The 19,221-nt window shown below is 40.8% G+C and overlaps 2 protein-coding genes and 1 long non-coding RNA gene across 3 annotated transcripts in view; 2 read left to right on the top strand and 1 right to left on the bottom strand.

Annotated features, from left to right (window-relative positions):
• LOC118767629 overlaps nt 1-19,221 on the top strand; it is a 142,754-nt gene that overhangs the window by 62,214 nt on the left and 61,319 nt on the right. The window lies entirely within an intron of this gene.
• Nucleotides 1-19,221, bottom strand: part of LOC118767635 — a 134,680-nt gene that overhangs the window by 56,435 nt on the left and 59,024 nt on the right. The window lies entirely within an intron of this gene.
• LOC115223420 (cerebellar degeneration-related protein 2-like) overlaps nt 1-19,221 on the top strand; it is a 55,637-nt gene that overhangs the window by 36,173 nt on the left and 243 nt on the right. Inside the window, exons 3-7 of the mRNA XM_029793950.2 lie at nt 1,759-1,871; nt 4,835-4,983; nt 13,763-14,075; nt 15,297-15,521; nt 18,225-19,221. The exon at nt 18,225-19,221 is cut by the window's right edge and continues 243 nt beyond it. Of these exons, the coding sequence (XP_029649810.1) occupies nt 1,759-1,871; nt 4,835-4,983; nt 13,763-14,075; nt 15,297-15,521; nt 18,225-18,746 (1,322 nt within the window). The 3' untranslated portion in view covers nt 18,747-19,221. The remainder of the gene's footprint in view (nt 1-1,758; nt 1,872-4,834; nt 4,984-13,762; nt 14,076-15,296; nt 15,522-18,224) is intronic.

Genomic DNA, 19,221 nt, shown 5'->3' with positions numbered 1-19,221 from the left:
ATTTGGTAGACGGAAACTGAAAGAAGCCTGTCGTATATATGTATATATATATATATATATGTGTGTGTGTGTGGGGGGGGAGTTTGTGTGTCTGTGTTTGTCCCCCCTAGCATTGCTTGACAACCGATGCTGGTGTGTTTACGTCCCCATCACTTAGCGGTTCGGCAAAAGAGACCGATAGAATAAGTACTAGGCTTACAAAGAATAAGTCCCGGTGTCGATTTGCTCGACTAAAGGCGGTGCTCCAGCATGGCCGCAGTCAAATGACTGAAACAAGTAAAAGAGAATATATAATGTACACAGTATAAGATAAGAGCTATTAATAGTTTCTTGCTGTGAAGACACATGGTTAAGTAGGTTTTTATACCTTGCCTTGTGTCTCCAAGCAGCCTACAGACTCTGAGCATATGGTCTGTTCTATTTGAAAACCAGCATGGTGGTACATGAGAAATGACAAGAAAAAACAGAAAACAAAACAGGGTTGATGCAAAAAGTGAAAAGGTGAATAAAAACAGAAAAAGAAAAAAAAAGAAAATCAGAGTTATGTCCCCTTTGACCATAGAACCCATAATTAATCTAGTTGTTGTAGAATAATTCAATAGAAAAGGGTCCAAAGTCTGTGAGACAGCTGCTCAATCTGGAGAGGGTAGTGTCTTCCAGTTCACTAGAAAAAATTTGCCCACATGCTTGCATTTGGTGAAAATTTCCGATCTGGAATTTAGTGTGGTGGAGTTTTTACATCTAAAAAGAATGTGTAATCTTTCAGATACACACAAGTTGCATTTCTTAGATCCATTTACATTTGACATAGATTTCTCTGTGATTCTCCACTTCATTATATGTGATGTGCTAAACCATGTATCGGGCTTGAATACCAACTGCATGCCACATACAATTAGCAGTTTGGCAAGATACTAGTAGAATAAGTAATGGACTGAAAAAAAAAGTACTTGTTTAAGTTAAACTCTTCAAGTTGGTGCCGCCGCTTGGCTGCAATCCAATGACTGAAAACAAGTAAAACAAAAAAAACCCAAAGATGTCTCTCTAATCAACATATAACATCTAATCAGACTTTATTTTACTAATAAGGTTTATCTCTCTTGCCTTTCTTGATCAGAATTAGTCATTCAGATAATGAGTTTTTGTTTCTCCTCTCTACAATTAATTTTTTTTTTTCTGCCTTTAACCCTCCAATGCGGAGTATAGGCCACTTGTAATTGAATTCCATGTCTCATAATTCTTCGCTTCTGTACTTATACTCTGCCATGAATGTCCCCCTTTCTTTAGTTCCTTTTGTGTTGATCTACGCCACGAGTTCTTAGGCCTACCTTTCTTTCTTATATCCATCCAGATTCCACTGTAAAGCACTTTTCGCTACATTTGGTGTGTCTTTTCTAATTGTGTTACCAATCCACTTCCACTTCTTAAATATTTGCTCCCTAATCGAAACTTCATTTGTTCTTTGCCATAGCTCCCTATTGCTTATGTGTTCGGACCATCTAATTTTAAGTATACTACGCAAGCATCTGTTGACGAATGATTTTATTCGCTTATTTGACTTAACTGTAATAGAAATAGTGGTAGAAATGTTTCATCCATTATTTTCTAAGATATGGCAGGAAGAAAATGTGCAATTAATGTAGAAATTTTTAATTAATCGACAGTTCTATATTAATTATGTTAGCATCCTCGTTAATGTTGCAAGAGTGCCCCTTAATTAAAATGTTTGTTTCATCGTTGTTTCCATCCTGTTTGCAGATCTTCAACTTGCAGCTGAGATTGGCAAAGCTCTCCTAGAGAACAACAAAGAACTTGAAAGCCAGACTGTGCATTTACAGACTATTAATGCCGAACAGGCACAGGAACTGGATGTAAGTTTGTATTGCATTAATTGGCGTTGTTTTAATTATCATTGGTGGTGATTATTAAATGCCAGTTTTTTTAATTTATATACTTCCACATTCAGCTTAAATCCTGACTACAGGATTGTTAAAATAAGTAACAGCAATATATTGGTGTCACATTAATTAACAATATATATATAACCTCTAAATACTTGTGGACTTGCACAAATGTAAGAAACCATTATTATTATTATTATTATTATTATCATTATTATTAGTACCACAAAAATGCACATCAATGGAATTTGCATTTTTGTGGTACTAGTGCCGGTGGCACATAAGAAAACCATCCGAACGTGGCTGTAGCCAGTAACGCATCGACTGGCCTCCGTGCTGTGGGCACGTAACAAACACCATCCGATCGTGGCCGTTCGCCAGCCTCGTCTGGCACCTGTGTCGGTGGCACATAAAAAACACCATCCGAGCGTGGCTGTTCGCCAGCCTCGTTTGGTCCCCGTGTCGGTGGCACATAAAAAGCACCATCCGATCGTGGTCGCTTGCCAGACTCGTCTGGCACGTAAAAAGCACCCACTCCACTCATGGAGTGGTTGGTGTTAGGAAGGGCATCCAGCCGTAGAAACATTGCCAGATCAAACTGGACCTGGTGCAGCCTTCTGGCTTCCCAGACCCCAATTGAACCGTCCAACCCATGCTAGCATGGAAAGCGGACGCTAAACGATGATTATAAAAGGCAGCGAGTTGGCAGAAACATTAGCTTATTCCTATTACGTCTGCCGTTACGTTCTGAGTTCAAATTCCGCTGAGGTCGACTCTGCCTTTCATCCTTTCGAGATCGACAAATAAAGTACTAGTTACGCACTGAGGTCGATGTAATCGACTTAATCCCTTTGTTTGTCCCCTCTATGTTTAGCTCCTTGTGGGCAATAAAGAAATATATTATTATTATTATAAACATCATCATCATTGTTCGACCATGGTCGAGACAATGGAATTTACTATGTTATGCCAGACTTCACGGTCCATCATAGCATTACGGAGGTCCTGTTGCTGGATACCTGTATCCCTGGAGATTACATCAGGGTAGGAGAGTGTGCGCCCTCTGGTATCGCGAGCAGATGGCTTCCAAAGGAGAAGAGTAGAAATTACCTCGTTTTCAGCTCTACAACAATGTCCAGCAAACTGGACTCTCCTACCTTTCACAAGAGATGATACAGGTGGTAATTTCCCATATATTTGTACATTGGTTGGATGATGCTTCCACGAGAGATTTTGAGCTCTCATAAGGAGGCGAGTGTAAGTTCCCTCCAACCGCCTCTCAAGCTTCTTTGATAACGTCCAGGTTTCTGAGCCATATAGTAGAATTGGTTTGACTGTGGCTTTGAAGATTTTAAGTTTGAAATCTCTACTTAGATTTGATGACCAGATCTTATGCATGTCATTACAGGCTGACCAGGCCATACCCTTTCTAGTTATTATAAACACTGGGGTTGATGTAATCAACTAGTCCCCTCCCCACGAACTTCAGGCCTTGTTCCTTTAGTAGAAAGGGTTAAAAAAAAATGACCCCCCTTTGGTCGTGAATGACTATGAGATTGCACCTAGAAAGAAATCTGGGTATGGTTGTTTAATGAAGACCAGCAGTTGCCCATGCATACCAGCCTCCTCTCTCCACACCACTGATGTTATCCAAGGGAAAGGCAAAGGGGCCGATACAGCTTGGCACCAGTGATGTCACAACTCATTTCTACAGCTGAGTGAACTGGAGCAATGTGAAATAAAGTGTCTTGCTCAAGAACACAACACACAGCCTGGTCCGGGAATTGAACTCACAACCTCATGATCGTAAGTATAACACTTTAACCACAGTAGAAAGGATTATTATTATGATAAAGGCAGCTAGCTGGCAGAAGTGTTAGCGTGCTTTTCATCTGTATTTACATTCTAAGTTTAATTTCCACTGAGGTCAACTTTGCCTTTCATCCTTTCTGTGTTAATAAAATAAGTACCAGTCCAGCACTAGGGTCAATTTAATCAACTTGTTCCATCCACCAAAATTTCAGGCCTTGTGCCTATAGTAGAAAAGATTATTATAATTATTATTAAGGCAGTGAGCTGGCGGAATTGTTAGCAGCATTTTGTCCATCTTCATGTTCTGAGTTCAAATTCCGCTGAGGTCAGCTTTACCTTTCATGTTTTTGAGATCGATTAAAATAAGCACCAGTCTATCACTGATACTTAATTTATTGACCTCGAAGAGGATGAAAGGGAAAGGTAACCTTAGCAGAATTTGAACTCAGAATATAAGGATGGACAAAATGCCGCTAAGCATTTTACCTGGCATGCTAATGATTCTGCCAGCTCACCGCCTTAATAATAATAATAATAATAATGATAGGAGACCCCCTTTTGGTCATAAATGACCATAGGACTGCACCTAGAAAGTTACTCTCTGAGGCACAAGTCCAGGCAAGGTTGTTTGTGGAAGGCTACCAGTTGCCCATGCATACCAGCCTCCCCTCTCCACGCCACCGATGTTATCCAAGGGAAAGGCAAAGGGGCCGATACAGCTTGGCACCAGTGATACTACAACTCATTTCTACAGCTGAGTGAACTGGAGCAACGTGAAAAAAAGTGTCTTGCTCGAGAACACAACACACAGCCCGGTCTGGGAATCGAACTCACAACCTCATGATCATAAGGTCTACGCTCTAACCACTGAGCCATGCACCTTCACTAATAATGATGATAATAATAATAATAATAATAAATGATGATGATTACTTTTGTATTGTTGTATTCTTCTTTTGTTCCATTAATTATTACTATGATCTTTGTTGACATTTTAGATTCTAGATTATTTTTCTGTGTTGAATATTTTATTTATTTTTTTGTTAACTTGTTCTGCAAAACTACAATATCAAATTTAAAAAAAAAAAAATTTGTTTCCCCCTACTTCCATTTTCTTTTAGTTTTTAAACAAACAATTGGAAGCTTTGCGTCAGGTGAATGAATCTAGAATGCGCATTTATGAAGAACTAGACAAGAATGTTCAGGACCTGGAGAAAACAAACCAAAGACTAGTCACGGATCACCGAGCTGACAAACAAAGAATAGAAACGTAAATGGCATATTTTTTCCCCTCTTTATTTCTCTCTCTCATATTCCATCTTTTTATTATGGAAAATGTTCAACATTTTCAAATCTGACCCATTCTATAACTAAACGGGTCACAGAAATAACATTCAAAAACCTCTCATCTTTTTTTTAATGTATCTAGGTTAAGTTAATTGTCTGTGTGGAACACAACCCTATCTGTTTTTATGTATCTAGGTATTTAGGCCAGAGGTTCTCAACCTTTGCCGTGTGGCGAACCAGTAGAAAAAAATTTTCACCTCCCCAACTCTGTAATTAATATTATATTATGAAAAGTCAATGTCTGATGATAATTTCTATTTTTACGTTATGGAAGAGCCATTCTGGCAATTTATTAACAAACAAATGGGTTGAACTTACTTTTTGAATTTAAGTTCATGAGTTCCTGTCGAGCTGTGTCGGTGACTGGGTCATCATTGTGTGGTGAGAATTTTGACAACTCGTGAAATAAATTTAAAACGAATTTAGTAGCCTTGTGTTTTAAATGACCAGAGCCAACAAAAGCCCAGGGTCGATAGATAGAACCTGAAAGAAGCCTGTTCTGTGTGTTCATGTTTGTTTTTATGTCCAATTATAATAAAAGCGGAGATGTACTTGCATAGCAAGTAACCTGATCTGAGATCGTGTGCTGGAACCAAAACAATTGCAGCATATAATAATAATGAAATTATTGTATACAGTGCTCAGGTGCACCACAACTTGTCAGAGTATATGCAGTAATGTACAAATGTCTGGAAAGCGAACAATGTATGAGTCAGATACATGCTTGCATGTGTATGAAGGGGAGGAAATCAGGTGTAGTGTTGGCGAATCTCAGGAAGCATGGAAGTTTTGAAGGATGCAGTGCTCCGACAACTAACAACTGATGCTGGCAGTTTGTTCCATGCTTCAGCAACTCTTAGCGTGAAAAAATGTTTTCTGATTTTGTAAATATGTCCACGGGTGTTAGACAGGTGGAGTTTGAAAAGGTGCTCAGAGTTATTGTTTGTAAGATGGTGGATAATTTTATGGGTGTCTGCCAAGTCAGCTGCCAGACGTCGGAGTTTCAATGTGTCCATGCCCAGGGAAGTAAGGCGTTCAGAATATGGCAAATGCCTGATGGAATTCCGTGCTACACGGAATTTTGTCGGTGAACAGGTCACGATCTCAAAGCGACGAAAATATTTCGACAAATTAAATTTAAATGTTGAAGTGAATCTAACGGTTTTTGTGTGTTTCTTAAATGGCTTATAAACACCTTCCACGCTGCAATTATAATAAAAGCAATTTTACATTAATCCTGATGGGTTTACTCTAAACTTTTGAAGAATACAAATGACTGAAGGGGGTCAACCCCATATACACACACACACACACACACACACACACATATATATATATATGTATATATACTCTTTTTACTCTTTTACTTGTTTCAGTCATTTGACTGCGCCCATGCTGGAGCACTGCCTTTAGTCGAGCAAATCGACCCCAAGACTTATTCTTTGTAAGCCCAGTACTTATTCTATCGGTCCCTTTTTGCCGAACCGCTAAGTGACGGGGACATAAACACACCAGCATCGGTTGTCAAGCAATGCTAGGGGGACAAACACAGACATACAAACACACACACGCATATATATATACATATATTCGACTGGCTTCTTTCAGTTTCCGTCTACCAAATCCACTCACAAGGCATTGGTCGACCCGGATGCCACGCAGTGGGACTGAACCCGGAACCATGTGGTTGGTTAGCAAGCTACTTACCACACAGCCACTCCTACAGTATTATCGAAAGAAATCCAGAATTCTGCAGCTGTTTCTGGGATATCCCTAGTATGGGATATTCCGTGATCAGAGAGACACATAAGGAAATGAGAATGGTATATATTAATGAGATGACAACATAGAGGAAGGGAACAAAAGAATAAGGAGATGGAAAGAAATCCGTTACAGCACACACCTAGCGTACCTAATTGTTTAGATCACCTGTGAACTAAACCTCCATACTTTGTGGCATCCGTGGAGCGCTAAGAGTACTATCTGAGCATGATCATTGCCAGAGCAACAAGCTGGCCCCTGTGCTGGTGGCATGTAAAAAGCACCATTCGTGTGTGATCGTTACCTGCGTCGCCTTACTGGCACTTGTGCTGGTGGCCCGTGAAAAGACATTCGAGCGAGGTCGTTGCCAGTGCCGCTGGACTGGCTTCTGTGCAGGTGGCACATGAAAAGCACCATTTGAGCGTGGCCGTTTCCAGTACCGCCTGACTGGTCCCCGTGCCGGTGGCATGTAAAAGCACCCACTACACTCTCGGAGTGGTTGGCGTTAGGAAGGGCATCCAGCTGTAGAAACTCTGCCAGATCAAGACTGGAGCTTGGTGCAGCCATCTGGATCGCCAGACCTCAGTCAAATCGTCCAACCCATGCCAGCATGGAAAGCTGACGTTAACGATGATGATGATATATATATATATATATATATATATATATATATTGTTATATTTCGGAATGGTCATTTTGCCAGTTTAGCCAATAAAAACACACGCACTATATATTTGGTGTTATTTTGCTTCAGTGTTATTTATTTTTTACATTAATCTTAATCTTATTTCGGCCAGAGTTCTTTCGTCACACTCCTGTGACCGCATCAGTGGTCCTTTGCTTTCTTCTTTCTTATTTGTGTCTCTCCTTACTCTCCTTAAGAACTCTGGCCGAAATAAGATTAAGATTAATGTAAAAAATAAATAACACTGAAGCAAAACAACACCAAATATATAGTGCGTGTGTTTTTATTGGCTAAACTGGCAAAATGACCATTCCGAAATACAACAATATCTGTTTCAACACACGACTTCACATAAAAAATCTTGCACAACAAATATATAAACGTATATATATATATATATCATCATCATCATCATCATCATCATCATTTAACGTCCGCTTTCCATGCTAGCATGGGTTGGACGGTTCAACTGGGGTCTGGGGAGCCTGAAAGCTGCACCAGTCCAGTCAGATCTGGCAGTGTTTCTACAGCTGGATGCCCTTCCTAACGCCAACCACTCCGAGAGTGTAGTGGGTGATTTTATGTGCCACCGACACAGGTGCCAGACGAGGCTGGCAAACGGCCATGCTCGGATGGTGTTTTTTATGTGCCACCGGCACAGGTGCCAGACGAGGCTGGCGAACGGCCACGATCGGATGGTGTTTGTTACGTGCCCACAGCACGGAGGCCAGTCGATGACGTTTGGATGGTGTTTTTTATGTGCCACCGACACAGGTGCCAGGCGAGGCTGGCAGACGGCCACGCTCGGATGGTGTTTTTATGTGCCACCGACACAGGTGCCAGATGAGGCTGGCGAACGGCCACGATCGGATGGTGTTTGTTACGTGCCCACAGCACGGAGGCCAGTCGATGACGTTTGGATGGTGTTTTTTATGTGCCACCGACACAGGTGCCAGACGAGGCTGGCAGACGGCCACGCTCGGATGGTGTTTGTTACGTGCCCACAGCACGGATATGAATATAGCTGTATGTGTGTGTGTATGCAAGTATATTTATTTCTGCTCCTCTTCTCATGACCTTGCATTAGATTTGTAAATAATCATCATCATCATCATCATCGTCATCATATAAGCAATGCCTTTTGTTTCCAATTTTCCATGCAGATATGCCCATCCATGGGGAATTATTACCATGGTTGGAAGCAGATAAGGTGTGGTGACAGAAAGGGCATTATGTCTTTGGAAAATCTGCCTCAGAGAATTCTATTTGACACATGCAAGCATGGAACAAAGGATGTTAAATATGATGATAAGTATTTATATGGTTAGGGCAGTGGACTCGCGGTTTCGATTCTTGGACGGGGCGTTGTGAATGTTTACTGAACGAAAACACCTAAAGTTCCATGTAAGTCCAGCAGGGGGTGGGGGGTGGCAAACCCTGCTGTACTCTTTCGCCACAACCATCTCACACTCTTTCTTCCTGTTTCTGTTGTACCTGTATTTCAAAGGGGCCAGCCTTGCCACACTCTGTGTCACACTGAATCTCTCTGAGAACTACGTTAAGGGTACAGGTGTCTGTGGAGTGCTCAGCCACTTGCATGTAAATTTCAGAGCTGACTGTTCCATTGGTCGGATCAACTGGAACCCACGTCGTCGTAACCGACAGAGTGCCATAACGATTTGGTTAGCTCTAGTATAATGTACTTCCTCCAGGTCCAGCAATATGGTTTCAGACTGAGTTACCGGCTAAAAAAGTACAACTCCATAAGTTTCCATTTTTTGGCTTAATCCCACAAATAGTATTGTGGAGGAACAAAACTGAACCAACATAATACTACTACTACTACTACTAATAATAACAATAATCCTTTCTATCATTGGCACAAGGCCTGAAATTTTTTGGGGTAAGGGGCCAGTCGATTAGATTGACCCCAGTACACAACTGGTACTTAATTTATCGACCCCCGAAAGGATGAAAGGCAAAGTCGACCTTGGCAGAATTTGAAATCGGAATGTAGCGGCAGACGAAATACTGCCGAGTATTTTTCCTGGCATGCTAGCGATTCTGTCAGCTCGCCACCTTACTACTACTACTACTACTACTGCTGCTGCTACTATTACTGCTGCTGCTACTACTACTACTACTACTAATAATAATAATAACAACAAAAAAAGCAAGACTTCCGCCCGTCCCCCCAATAACCACCCTTTTTAAAAATTTCTTTTTTTTTTCAACACTAACCCCCCTTTTCGGCTACGGGGAATACGAATCTGCAAAAAAAATTGGCAAAAATCGGCATTTTTAAATTACCACCCCACCCCCATTTCCTTCATTTTTTACCTTTTTCAGAATTTTTTTTTTCAAAATATGCTGAAAAATACGGAAATTGTAATTCTGAAAGAAATTTCCCCAAAAATTGTTTTGTAAGAATTTTTTCTTTTTCCAAATATGTGGAAAAATACGGACATTTATGATTCGGACAAAAATTTCAAAACATTTCTGTAGTTACAATTAGGGTTAGGGTTAGGGTTTTGGCTAGTGTTGTGGAAAAAAGTCAATGTTGAAGAATTCGGGGGTGGGAAAGAGGGGGGGATTTAACAATACAGATTTTTGGCAAAAAAAAATTTTTTAAATAAACAAATTTGGGAGAAAATGGGGAGTACGGGCGGAAGTCTTTACAAAAAAAGGCATTAGATGGGCGATGCATACCCTGTGCACACACAAGGTTAAAATGAAATTTACCGGCTGAAACTGGCTCTGAGTACAAATGTCATGTTTCCAAAAGTTCTGAATTAAAATCTTCCACCAAACCTTAGTCACAATTTATGTTCCTAACACTAGCTGAATGATAACTAAGTTATTTTACTAAACTCTTTGTTATATTTAAAATTAATTGAAAGAAACAGAGCATCTCAACAGGAATATGGTAACAAAAGGGTTAACAATTATTGAGAGTGAAACAGTTATTAGAGAGAAACAGGAATCACCACACAGGTCTTAATATACTATACTTCCAGGTCTTAATATACTATACTTCCATGATACCAACCCAGCTGAAACCACCTCTGGCTCTGTAGTACAAATGTTTTGTTTTCGTCAGTTTTGAATTAAAATCTTCCACCAAACCTTAGTCACAATTTATGTTCATAACACTAGCTGAATCGTAACTAAGTTATTTTACTAAATTCTTTGTTATATTTAAAGTAATCGAAAGGAACATTGAGCATCTCAAAATAAATACAGTAACGAAAGGGTTAATAAATATTTTCTCAGACGAATTCATATTTCAACAAAATGACATCAAGAGTTATTTCCCCTGCTTATCGTTTCTGTAGAGAAAGGAAACATTTTGATTGACCCTTCCGCCTAGTTTTGAAGATAATCAAACGAAAATAATGGAATCGAGCCATTCACACAATAAGTATTTCTCTCAAAATTGGTGAAAATACGTTCAACCGTTTTCCAATAATTTTGCAAACACAGACAAAGACGAGTGACTACAATATCCTGCTTTCGCTTATGCACCGCAGGGTACTACTACTACTAATAATAATAATTTCAAATTTTGGCACAAGGCCAGCAATTTTGGTGGAGGGTGTGTGAGTCGATTACATTGACCCCAGCACACAATTGATACTTTATTTTATCGACCCCGATAGGATAAAATGTAAAGTTGACCTCAGTGGAATTTGAACTCAGAACAAAAAACTGCGAAGCATTTGTACTTTGCCCAGTATGCTAATGATTCTACCAGCTTGCCATCTTACATAATAATAATAATAGTAATAATAATAATAATAAGAATAATAGTAATAATAATTCTTCTCTTTCTTCTTCCTCTTCCTCCTCCTCCTCTTCTCCTTCTTCCTCCTCCTCCTCCTCCTTCCTCCTCCTCTTCTTCTCCTCTGCTTCTTCCTCCTCCTCCTCTTCTCCTCCTCCTCCTCCTCTTCTTCCTCCTCCTCCTCTTCTCCTTCTTCCTCCTCCTCCTCTTCTCCTTCTCCTCCTCCTCCCCCTCTTCTCCTCCTCCTCCTCCTTCTTCCTCCTCCTCCTCTTCTCCTTCCTTCTCCTTCTTCTTCCTCCTCCTCCTCTTCTCCTGCCTTCTCCTTCTTCTTCCTCCTCCTCCTCTTCTCCTTCCTTCTCCTTCTTCTTCCTCCTCCTCCTCTCTTCTTCTTCTTCTTTCTCCTCTTCTTCTTCTTCTTCTTCTTCTTCTTCTTCTTCTTCTTCTTCCTCTTCCTCCTCTTCTTCGTCCTCGTCCTCTTCTTCTTCCTCCTCTTCTTCTTCTTCCTCCTCCTCTTCTTCTCCTTCCTCTCCTTCTCCATCCTCCTCCTCTCCTTCTCCATCCTCCTCCTCTTCTTCTTCTTCTTCTTCCTCCTCCTCCTTCTTCTTCCTCCTCCTCTTCTCTTCTTCCTCCTCTTCTTCTTCCTCCTCCTCTTCTTCTCTTCTTCCTCCTCCTCTCCTTCTTCTTTCTGCTATATGCACAAGGCGTGAAACTTCAGGGGTGGGCACTAGTCGATTACGTTGATCCCAGTGTGTAAGTCGTATTTTATTTTATTGACCCCCAAAAAGATGAAAGGCAAAGTCAACCTCAGCAGAATCTGAACTCAGAACGTAAGGACAGATGAAATGCCACTAAGCATTTTGCCTGGCATGCTAACGATTCTGTCAGCTGACCTCCTTACATAAAAATGATAATATTAATTATCAGCTTTTGACTTACTGCAAAGAAAAAGTGTGAATGTACATTGAACAATTAGAAAAATAAACTGTTAACAGTAACAATAATCACAATTGTAAACATAGAATTCAACAGGAGTGGCTATGTGGTAAGTAGCTTGCTAACCAGACACATGGTTCCGGGTTCAGTCCCACTGCGTGGCATCTTGGGCAAGTGTCTTCTGCTATAGCCTCGGGCCGACCAAAGCCTTGTGAGTGGATTTGGTAGACGGAAACTGAAAGAAGCCTGTCGTATATATGTATATATATGTGTATATATGTGTGTGTTTGTCCCTCTAGCATCGCTTGACAACTGGTGCTGGTATGTTTACGTCCCCGTCACTTAGCGGTTCGGCAAAAGAGACCGATAGAATAAGTACTGGGCTTACAAAGAATAAGTCTTGGGGTTGATTTGCTCGACTAAAGGTGCTGCTCCAGCATGGCCGCAGTCAAATGACTGAAACGAGTAAAAGAGAGTAACTTTGTTCTTGCCTCTTGTTTATAACTTTTATCAAAACATGGAATTTTCTTTCAGATTCCAATCTGTTGCTCTACATGTGGATTCAGTTGATTCCTAGATTATTTTGTCTGAATCCAGATTCACAGAAGTACCTCATTGCAAATGGGATGAGGATTCGGTTCTTCGTCAAAATGTTTTAACCCTTTGGCGTTGAAATTGCTCTGTCATAGGCGTAGGAGTGGCTGTGTGGTAAGTAGCTTGCTTACGAACCACATGGTTCCGAGTTCAGTCCCGCTGCGTGGCACCTTGGGCAAGTGTCTTCTACTATAGCCTCGGGTTGACCAAAGCCTTGTGAGTGGATATGGTAGACGAAAACTGAAAGAAGCCCGTCGTATATATGTGTATATATATATATGTGTATGTATGTATGTGTGTGTGTGGGTGTATGTTTGTGTGACTGTGTTTGTCTCCCCAACATCACTTGACAACCGATGCTGGTGTGTTTACTTAGCAGTTTGGCAAAACAGACCGATAGAATAAGTACTAGGCATCCAAAGAATAAGTCCTGGGGTTGTTTTGCTCGACTAAAGGCAGTGCTCCAGCATGGCTGCAGTCAAATGACTAAAACAAGTAAAAGAGTAGTAGTAGCAGCAGCAGCCGTCCAAGAATTTGGACCTGGAGATCTCCATTTCCAGCGATCGAGGGCCACCTCCCAGTGGTGTCGGGTATCAACGAAGAGCCCTCGACTACAACAAGACGACCAAAGTTTTTTGGGTTTTTTCCCCAAGGTCTGGGGTCTCCCGCCCCTAAGCCCTAGACCATCACCTAATCACCTTTACACCCCGTCTTGTTGCTTAACAACAACAATAACAGCAGCAGTATTAATAGTAGTCACAGTAGACGGGGGTCTTTGATTTCACTGAACCAATCAAGAATGTAGATTTAAAGTTGTTAGTATTTGTCAGAGAAGCAATGACTAGAAAAGTGAATTTGTTACATAATGAAAAAAAAATACTGTAAATAATTCGATAAGAATCAGTCATGTAGGAAGTAGTAAAAAAAAACAGAACCTTTCTATTTCAGTTTACAGGAAGAATTGGTGAACATTGAAGTAAGAAATGGAGAATTACAAACCAAAGTGGAAGAATTGCTCACTGCTGAACGCCAACGAGAAAAGGCTGAAAGGCGCAAAACTATGAGCGTACCCAGCCTGCATGATATCAACTATGAAGATTTTTACCCGACTAGTTTCCCAAGTTGGAGTCATAACCAGTTTAAACAAGGCCTCCATCTAAATCCTTATGAAACAGAAATACGTAAACTACAAGACACCGTTAGAAACCTTAAAACGCAACAGGTTATTGAAAAACGGAAACGAGAGGATTTTGAAATTGAGGTAAAAATTTACCTTTGATTACAATGTGTAACGAGATTTTTTGTGTTTTGTTTTAAAATAATAATAATAATAATAATAATGAAGTTATTGTATACAGTGCTCAGGTGCACCACAACTTGTCAAAAGTGCGTATAAAGAATATGCAGTAATGTACAAATGCCTGGGATGTGTATGAGTCAGATACATGCTTGCTTGTGTGGATGGAGGGGAGAAAATCAGGTGTAGTGTTTGCGAATCTCAGGAAGCATGAAAGTTTTGAAGGATGCAGTGCTCCGACAACTAGCAACTGATGCCGGCAGTTTGTTCCATGCTTCGGCAACTCTTAGCATGAAAAAATGTTTCCGAAAGTCATGGGAGCTGTGCTGTTTTCTGACATGTCCACGGGTGTTAGACAGGTGGAGTTTGAAAAGGTGCTCAGAGTTATTGTTTGTAAGATGGTTAATAATTTTATGAGTGTCTGCCAAGCCAGCTGCCAGATGTCGGAGTTTCAATTCAATGTATCCACGCCCAGGGAAGTAAGGCGTTCAGAATATGGCAAATGCCTGATGGAGGGTATTCTCTTGGTTGCATGTCTCTGGGTTTTTAAAGTCAGTGTTATTTCTTATTTATTTCTATCTAAAAATCAAAGGAGATGAATAACTATTCCCTTCAAACTCTGGACATCAATGATTCGAAACTGATCTATTATCCGTTACATTTCAGACAGATTCAGTATTGTGTTGTTGAAGCAGAAATATCATTTTAGCAACTAGTCTAATCAGATTTGCTTGTCAGTTGCTTGACCATAACCACTTGAGCATGTCTATTAATGGCTGACAATATGTGTATCTCTGATGATGAGTAGGAGTAGTTGGGGAGCATCATAGCTATGTGTTGAGAGGGTTTCTATGGGGTTTGAATAAATGTAACGTAAGCAAAATTTGAAAGAAACATTATCCATTTTTCATACTTTCTATGGATAAGCAAATAGGAAATAACAGTTGCTCTCCAAGGACAAGAATTGTGGTCCACAATGTTATATAACTACATAATACATATTTATTACTAACTCTGCTTTTATACCTAGCTTCAACAGTTTGATGGTGTTCATAGGCTATTTTTAGAAACTTTAACAACAAAATCTTATATTGCTCCTGCCATGGGTCATATGGACTCCAGTTGAGAGCCACTCATCTAATGGTTCTGCTAATATCTCTCTCACTAATACCTGTTGTGTTGTAGGTAGCTGTATTGATCCAAGACAATCAAAATCTGGAGGCCAAAGTTGAAGAATTGGAGAAGAGGCTGATGGACACAAACAAATTAGAGGCGGAACTGAAGCAGTTACAGCTACGATCCGAAAAGGTGTGTCGTCGTTGTGGTAATGAAATCAAACCATGTCTACCAGCTGGAGTCCTTGGCAAAGAAGTGGAGCATGACGAACCACAGATGACAAGTGAAGGCAAGGTATGTACATCATGCTAAGCTTTGTCAGGTGTAGTTTTGGTACAAATCTACAAGCATGAGATATTTTTGGTGATGCATATTTTCCATTGTCTTACTCAACATCCTCATCATTCAATGTCTGTTGTCCATGCTGGCATGGGTTGGACAGTTTTACTAGGGCTGGTAAGCTGAGGGGCTGCACCAGACTCCAATCTGATTTAGCATGGTTTCTACAATTGGATGCCCTTCCTAATGTAATGGGTTCTTTTATGTGTCACTGGCACAGGTGCCAGTTGCTTGACACTAGTATCTTCCATGACTACAATTTCACTTGGCTTGATGGGGTCTTCTCAAGCACAGTATATCACCAAAGGTCTGTCACTAGTCATTGCGTCTCTGAGGTCCAATAGTTGAAGATCATGCTTCACCACCTCATCCCATGTCTTCCTGGGTCTACCTCTCAGATGTTTTAACCCTTCCGTTACTGTGTTTATTTTGAGATGCTCCATATTTCTTTCAATTACTTTAAATATAACAAAGAATTTAGTACAATAACTTAGTTATCATTAAGCTAGTGTTAGGAACGTAAATTGTGACTAAGGTTTGGTGGAAGATTTTAATTCAGAACTTTTGGAAACAAGACATCTGTACTACAGAGCCAGAGGTGGTTTCAGCTTGGTTGGTATCAAAAGGGTTAACTGTTACCATAGCAACATGGAAGTATAATATATTAAGACCTGTGTGGTGATTCCTGTTTCTCTCTAATAACCGTTTCACTCTCAATAATTGTTAACCCTTTTGTTACCATATTCCTGTTGAGATGCTCTGTGTTTCTTTCAATTAATTTTAAGTATAAGAAAGAATTTAGTAAAATAACTTAGTTATCATTCAGCTAGTGTTAGGAACATAAATTGTGACTAAGGTTTGGTGGAATATTTTAATTCAAAACTTTTGAAAACAAGTCATTTGTACTACAGAGCCAGAGATGGTTTCAGCTGGGTTGGTATCAAAACGTGGTCCTTTGCTATTCGTAAGACCCACAGAAGAGAAAGCAGGTCAACCCCCGACACCGAGAGCATCGACGGATGGATGAATGCACATCCAGGCTCAGCGGTTGCGTAGGAAGTCGGGGACAAGAAACAGGAAGAAAGAGTGAGAGAAAGTTGGGGTGAAAGAGTACAACAGGGGTTGCCACCACCCCCTGCTGGAGCCTTGGGGAGCTTTAGGTGTTTTCGCTCAATAAACACACACAACGCCCGGTCTGGGAATCGAAACCGCGAGTCGGCTGCCCTAACTAATGGGCCATTGCGCCTCCACTGTTGTCCATGCTGACATGGTTTAGATAGTTTGAATGGAACTAGTTAGAACTGTTAAAAAAGCAAAGTCATTGGACTGTGACCATACTGGAGCACCAGTTTGAAGGATTTAATTGGATGAATCAACCTTTTGAACCTGATGCTTATTCTATTGATCTTTTTGTTGAACTGCTAAGTTATAGTGACATAAACAAACCAACTCTGATTGTCAAGTGGCGGAAGGGATAAACACACACATACACACAAAAGAGGCCAATAAAATATGTACCAGGCTTTTTAAAAAATGATGTACTAGGGTCAATACATTCAAACTAAAATTTCTTCAAGGCGGTGCCCCAGCATGGCTGCAGCCTGGTGACTGGGCCAAGTAAAAGATAAAAGAAATATATATTTATACATGTGACGTACATGACTCAATAGGTCTCCGTATAGTGACCTGCTGTGCTTGAGGAAACCTATTGAGTCAAGTACATCAACATCAAAATAAGAATCAAATGGAAATTCTAGTTATGATACCCGTGCCGGTGGCACGTAAAAAGCACCATCCGAATGTGGCAAATGTCAGCGCCGCCTGGCTGGCGTCCGTGTCGGTGACACGTAAAAAGCACCAACCGATCGTGGCCGTTTGCCAGCCTCTTCTGGCCGCTTACGAAGGGCATCCAGCTGTAGAAACACTGCCAGATCAGACTGGAGCCTGGTGGAGCCTCCTGGCTTCCTAGACCCTGGTTGAGCTGTCCAGCCCATGCTAGCATGGAAAGCAGACATGATGATGACAGGCTTTGGTTGGCGTAGGAATATAGTGGAAGACACTTGCCCAAGGTGCGTTGCAGTGGGACTGAACCTGGAACTGTGTAGTTGGAAAGCAAACTTCTTATCATGCAGTCATGCCTGCATATTACTCCTTTATTTGTTTCAGTCATTTGACTGCGGCCATGCTGGAGCACCGCCTTTAGTCGAGCAAATTGACCCCTGGACTTATTCTTTGGAAGCCTAGTACTTATTCTATCGGTCTCTTTTGATGAACCGCTAAGTTACAAGGACGTAAACACGCCAGCATCGGTTGTCAAGCGATGTTGGGGGGACAAACATATACACACACTTACATACATATATATACATATATATGATGGGCTTCTTTCAGTTTCTGTCTACCAAATCCACTCACAAGGCATTGGTTGGCCCGAGGCTGTAGTAGAAGACACTTGCTCAAGGTGCCTTGCAGTGGGACTGAACCCGGAACCATGTGGTTGGTAAGCAAGCTACTTACCACACGGCCACTCCGGCACCTATATTAGACCAATTTTCTTGTATTAGATGCTGTAAAGTTTTTCTCTGTTTTACCAAATTCCAAACCAGTGTTCCTGAATCTAAAGTTGTTATTTTCGTTTCCTTTTCTATTTATCTGCAGGTTGCACGTTTAGAGGATGGTGGCAGTGTGTATGGCAGTAATGAATCTATTCACAAAGTCCTAATGGAAACTCGGGAACAACTGTCAGGCAACGGTGTACAGTCCAATGTCTCCATTCTCAGTGAGCTCGAGTCACAGTACTACGCTCTATGTCAAAAATACGAGTCTCTCCTGCAGCACAAGTTGCGGAGACCTCGATCAGGTACAGACTTTGATGAAGATGAAGCCGACAGGAATTTCCGTGTTTCGCACAAGGAAGTGCAGACCCTCCTTGTAAACCTGCATCGCTGTGTCGAGGTGAATACAGACGTTGGAGACTCCACGACAAGCCCACCACCTTATCGGTCCCTTTTCAAAGACATCTTTGCCACCCTGCGCAAGTCTCGAATCGAAGAGTCCCCAGAACAGCAGCCGGCGCCCACTGCAAATCAGGGCTCACAGCAATCAAAATCAGCCACTGGAACACCGATAACCACTCCCATAACAGAAGACAACCCAATGACAAAGAGCGCTCATGCATGAAAATATATGGATAAATAGGAAACCTATTAAAAACTGCTCAATATCTTATTTTATGTTATTTTTCTTGCAGCAACCTACAAACCATGATGGAAGAGTTCTTTGTTAACATCATGTTTGTAAAATCCTATTTTGTACAGTTCGATGATGATTTTCATCAACAGGTGTCGTATTTAATATACATTTGTTCTGCTGGGTTTGAACTGCTAGAACTTAGTGATAAGACCATTGAAACTACTACCCTCCCCCATGTGAAGTAAAGATACAGAGGTTCAATCCCTGCCCAATCATATGTATATAAGAATTATGGATCCTGGTTATAGAGCAATGAAATTGTTTTAAATGTAATATTTTAGACACACAGATGATAAGGCTAATATTTCATCGATTTTGATAAACTTGTCTAATTAGATTAAATGTTTTAAACCACAGAGTCTTGTTGACCTTCAGGTAAACTGATGAGGTTCACGGCATGCAT

This window comes from Octopus sinensis, linkage group LG23, assembly GCF_006345805.1.
Source record: "Octopus sinensis linkage group LG23, ASM634580v1, whole genome shotgun sequence".
Lineage (NCBI taxonomy): Eukaryota > Metazoa > Mollusca > Cephalopoda > Octopoda > Octopodidae > Octopus > Octopus sinensis.
The sequence above is the reverse complement of the archived record's forward strand: the minus strand, read 5'-3'. Positions and strand labels throughout refer to the sequence as shown.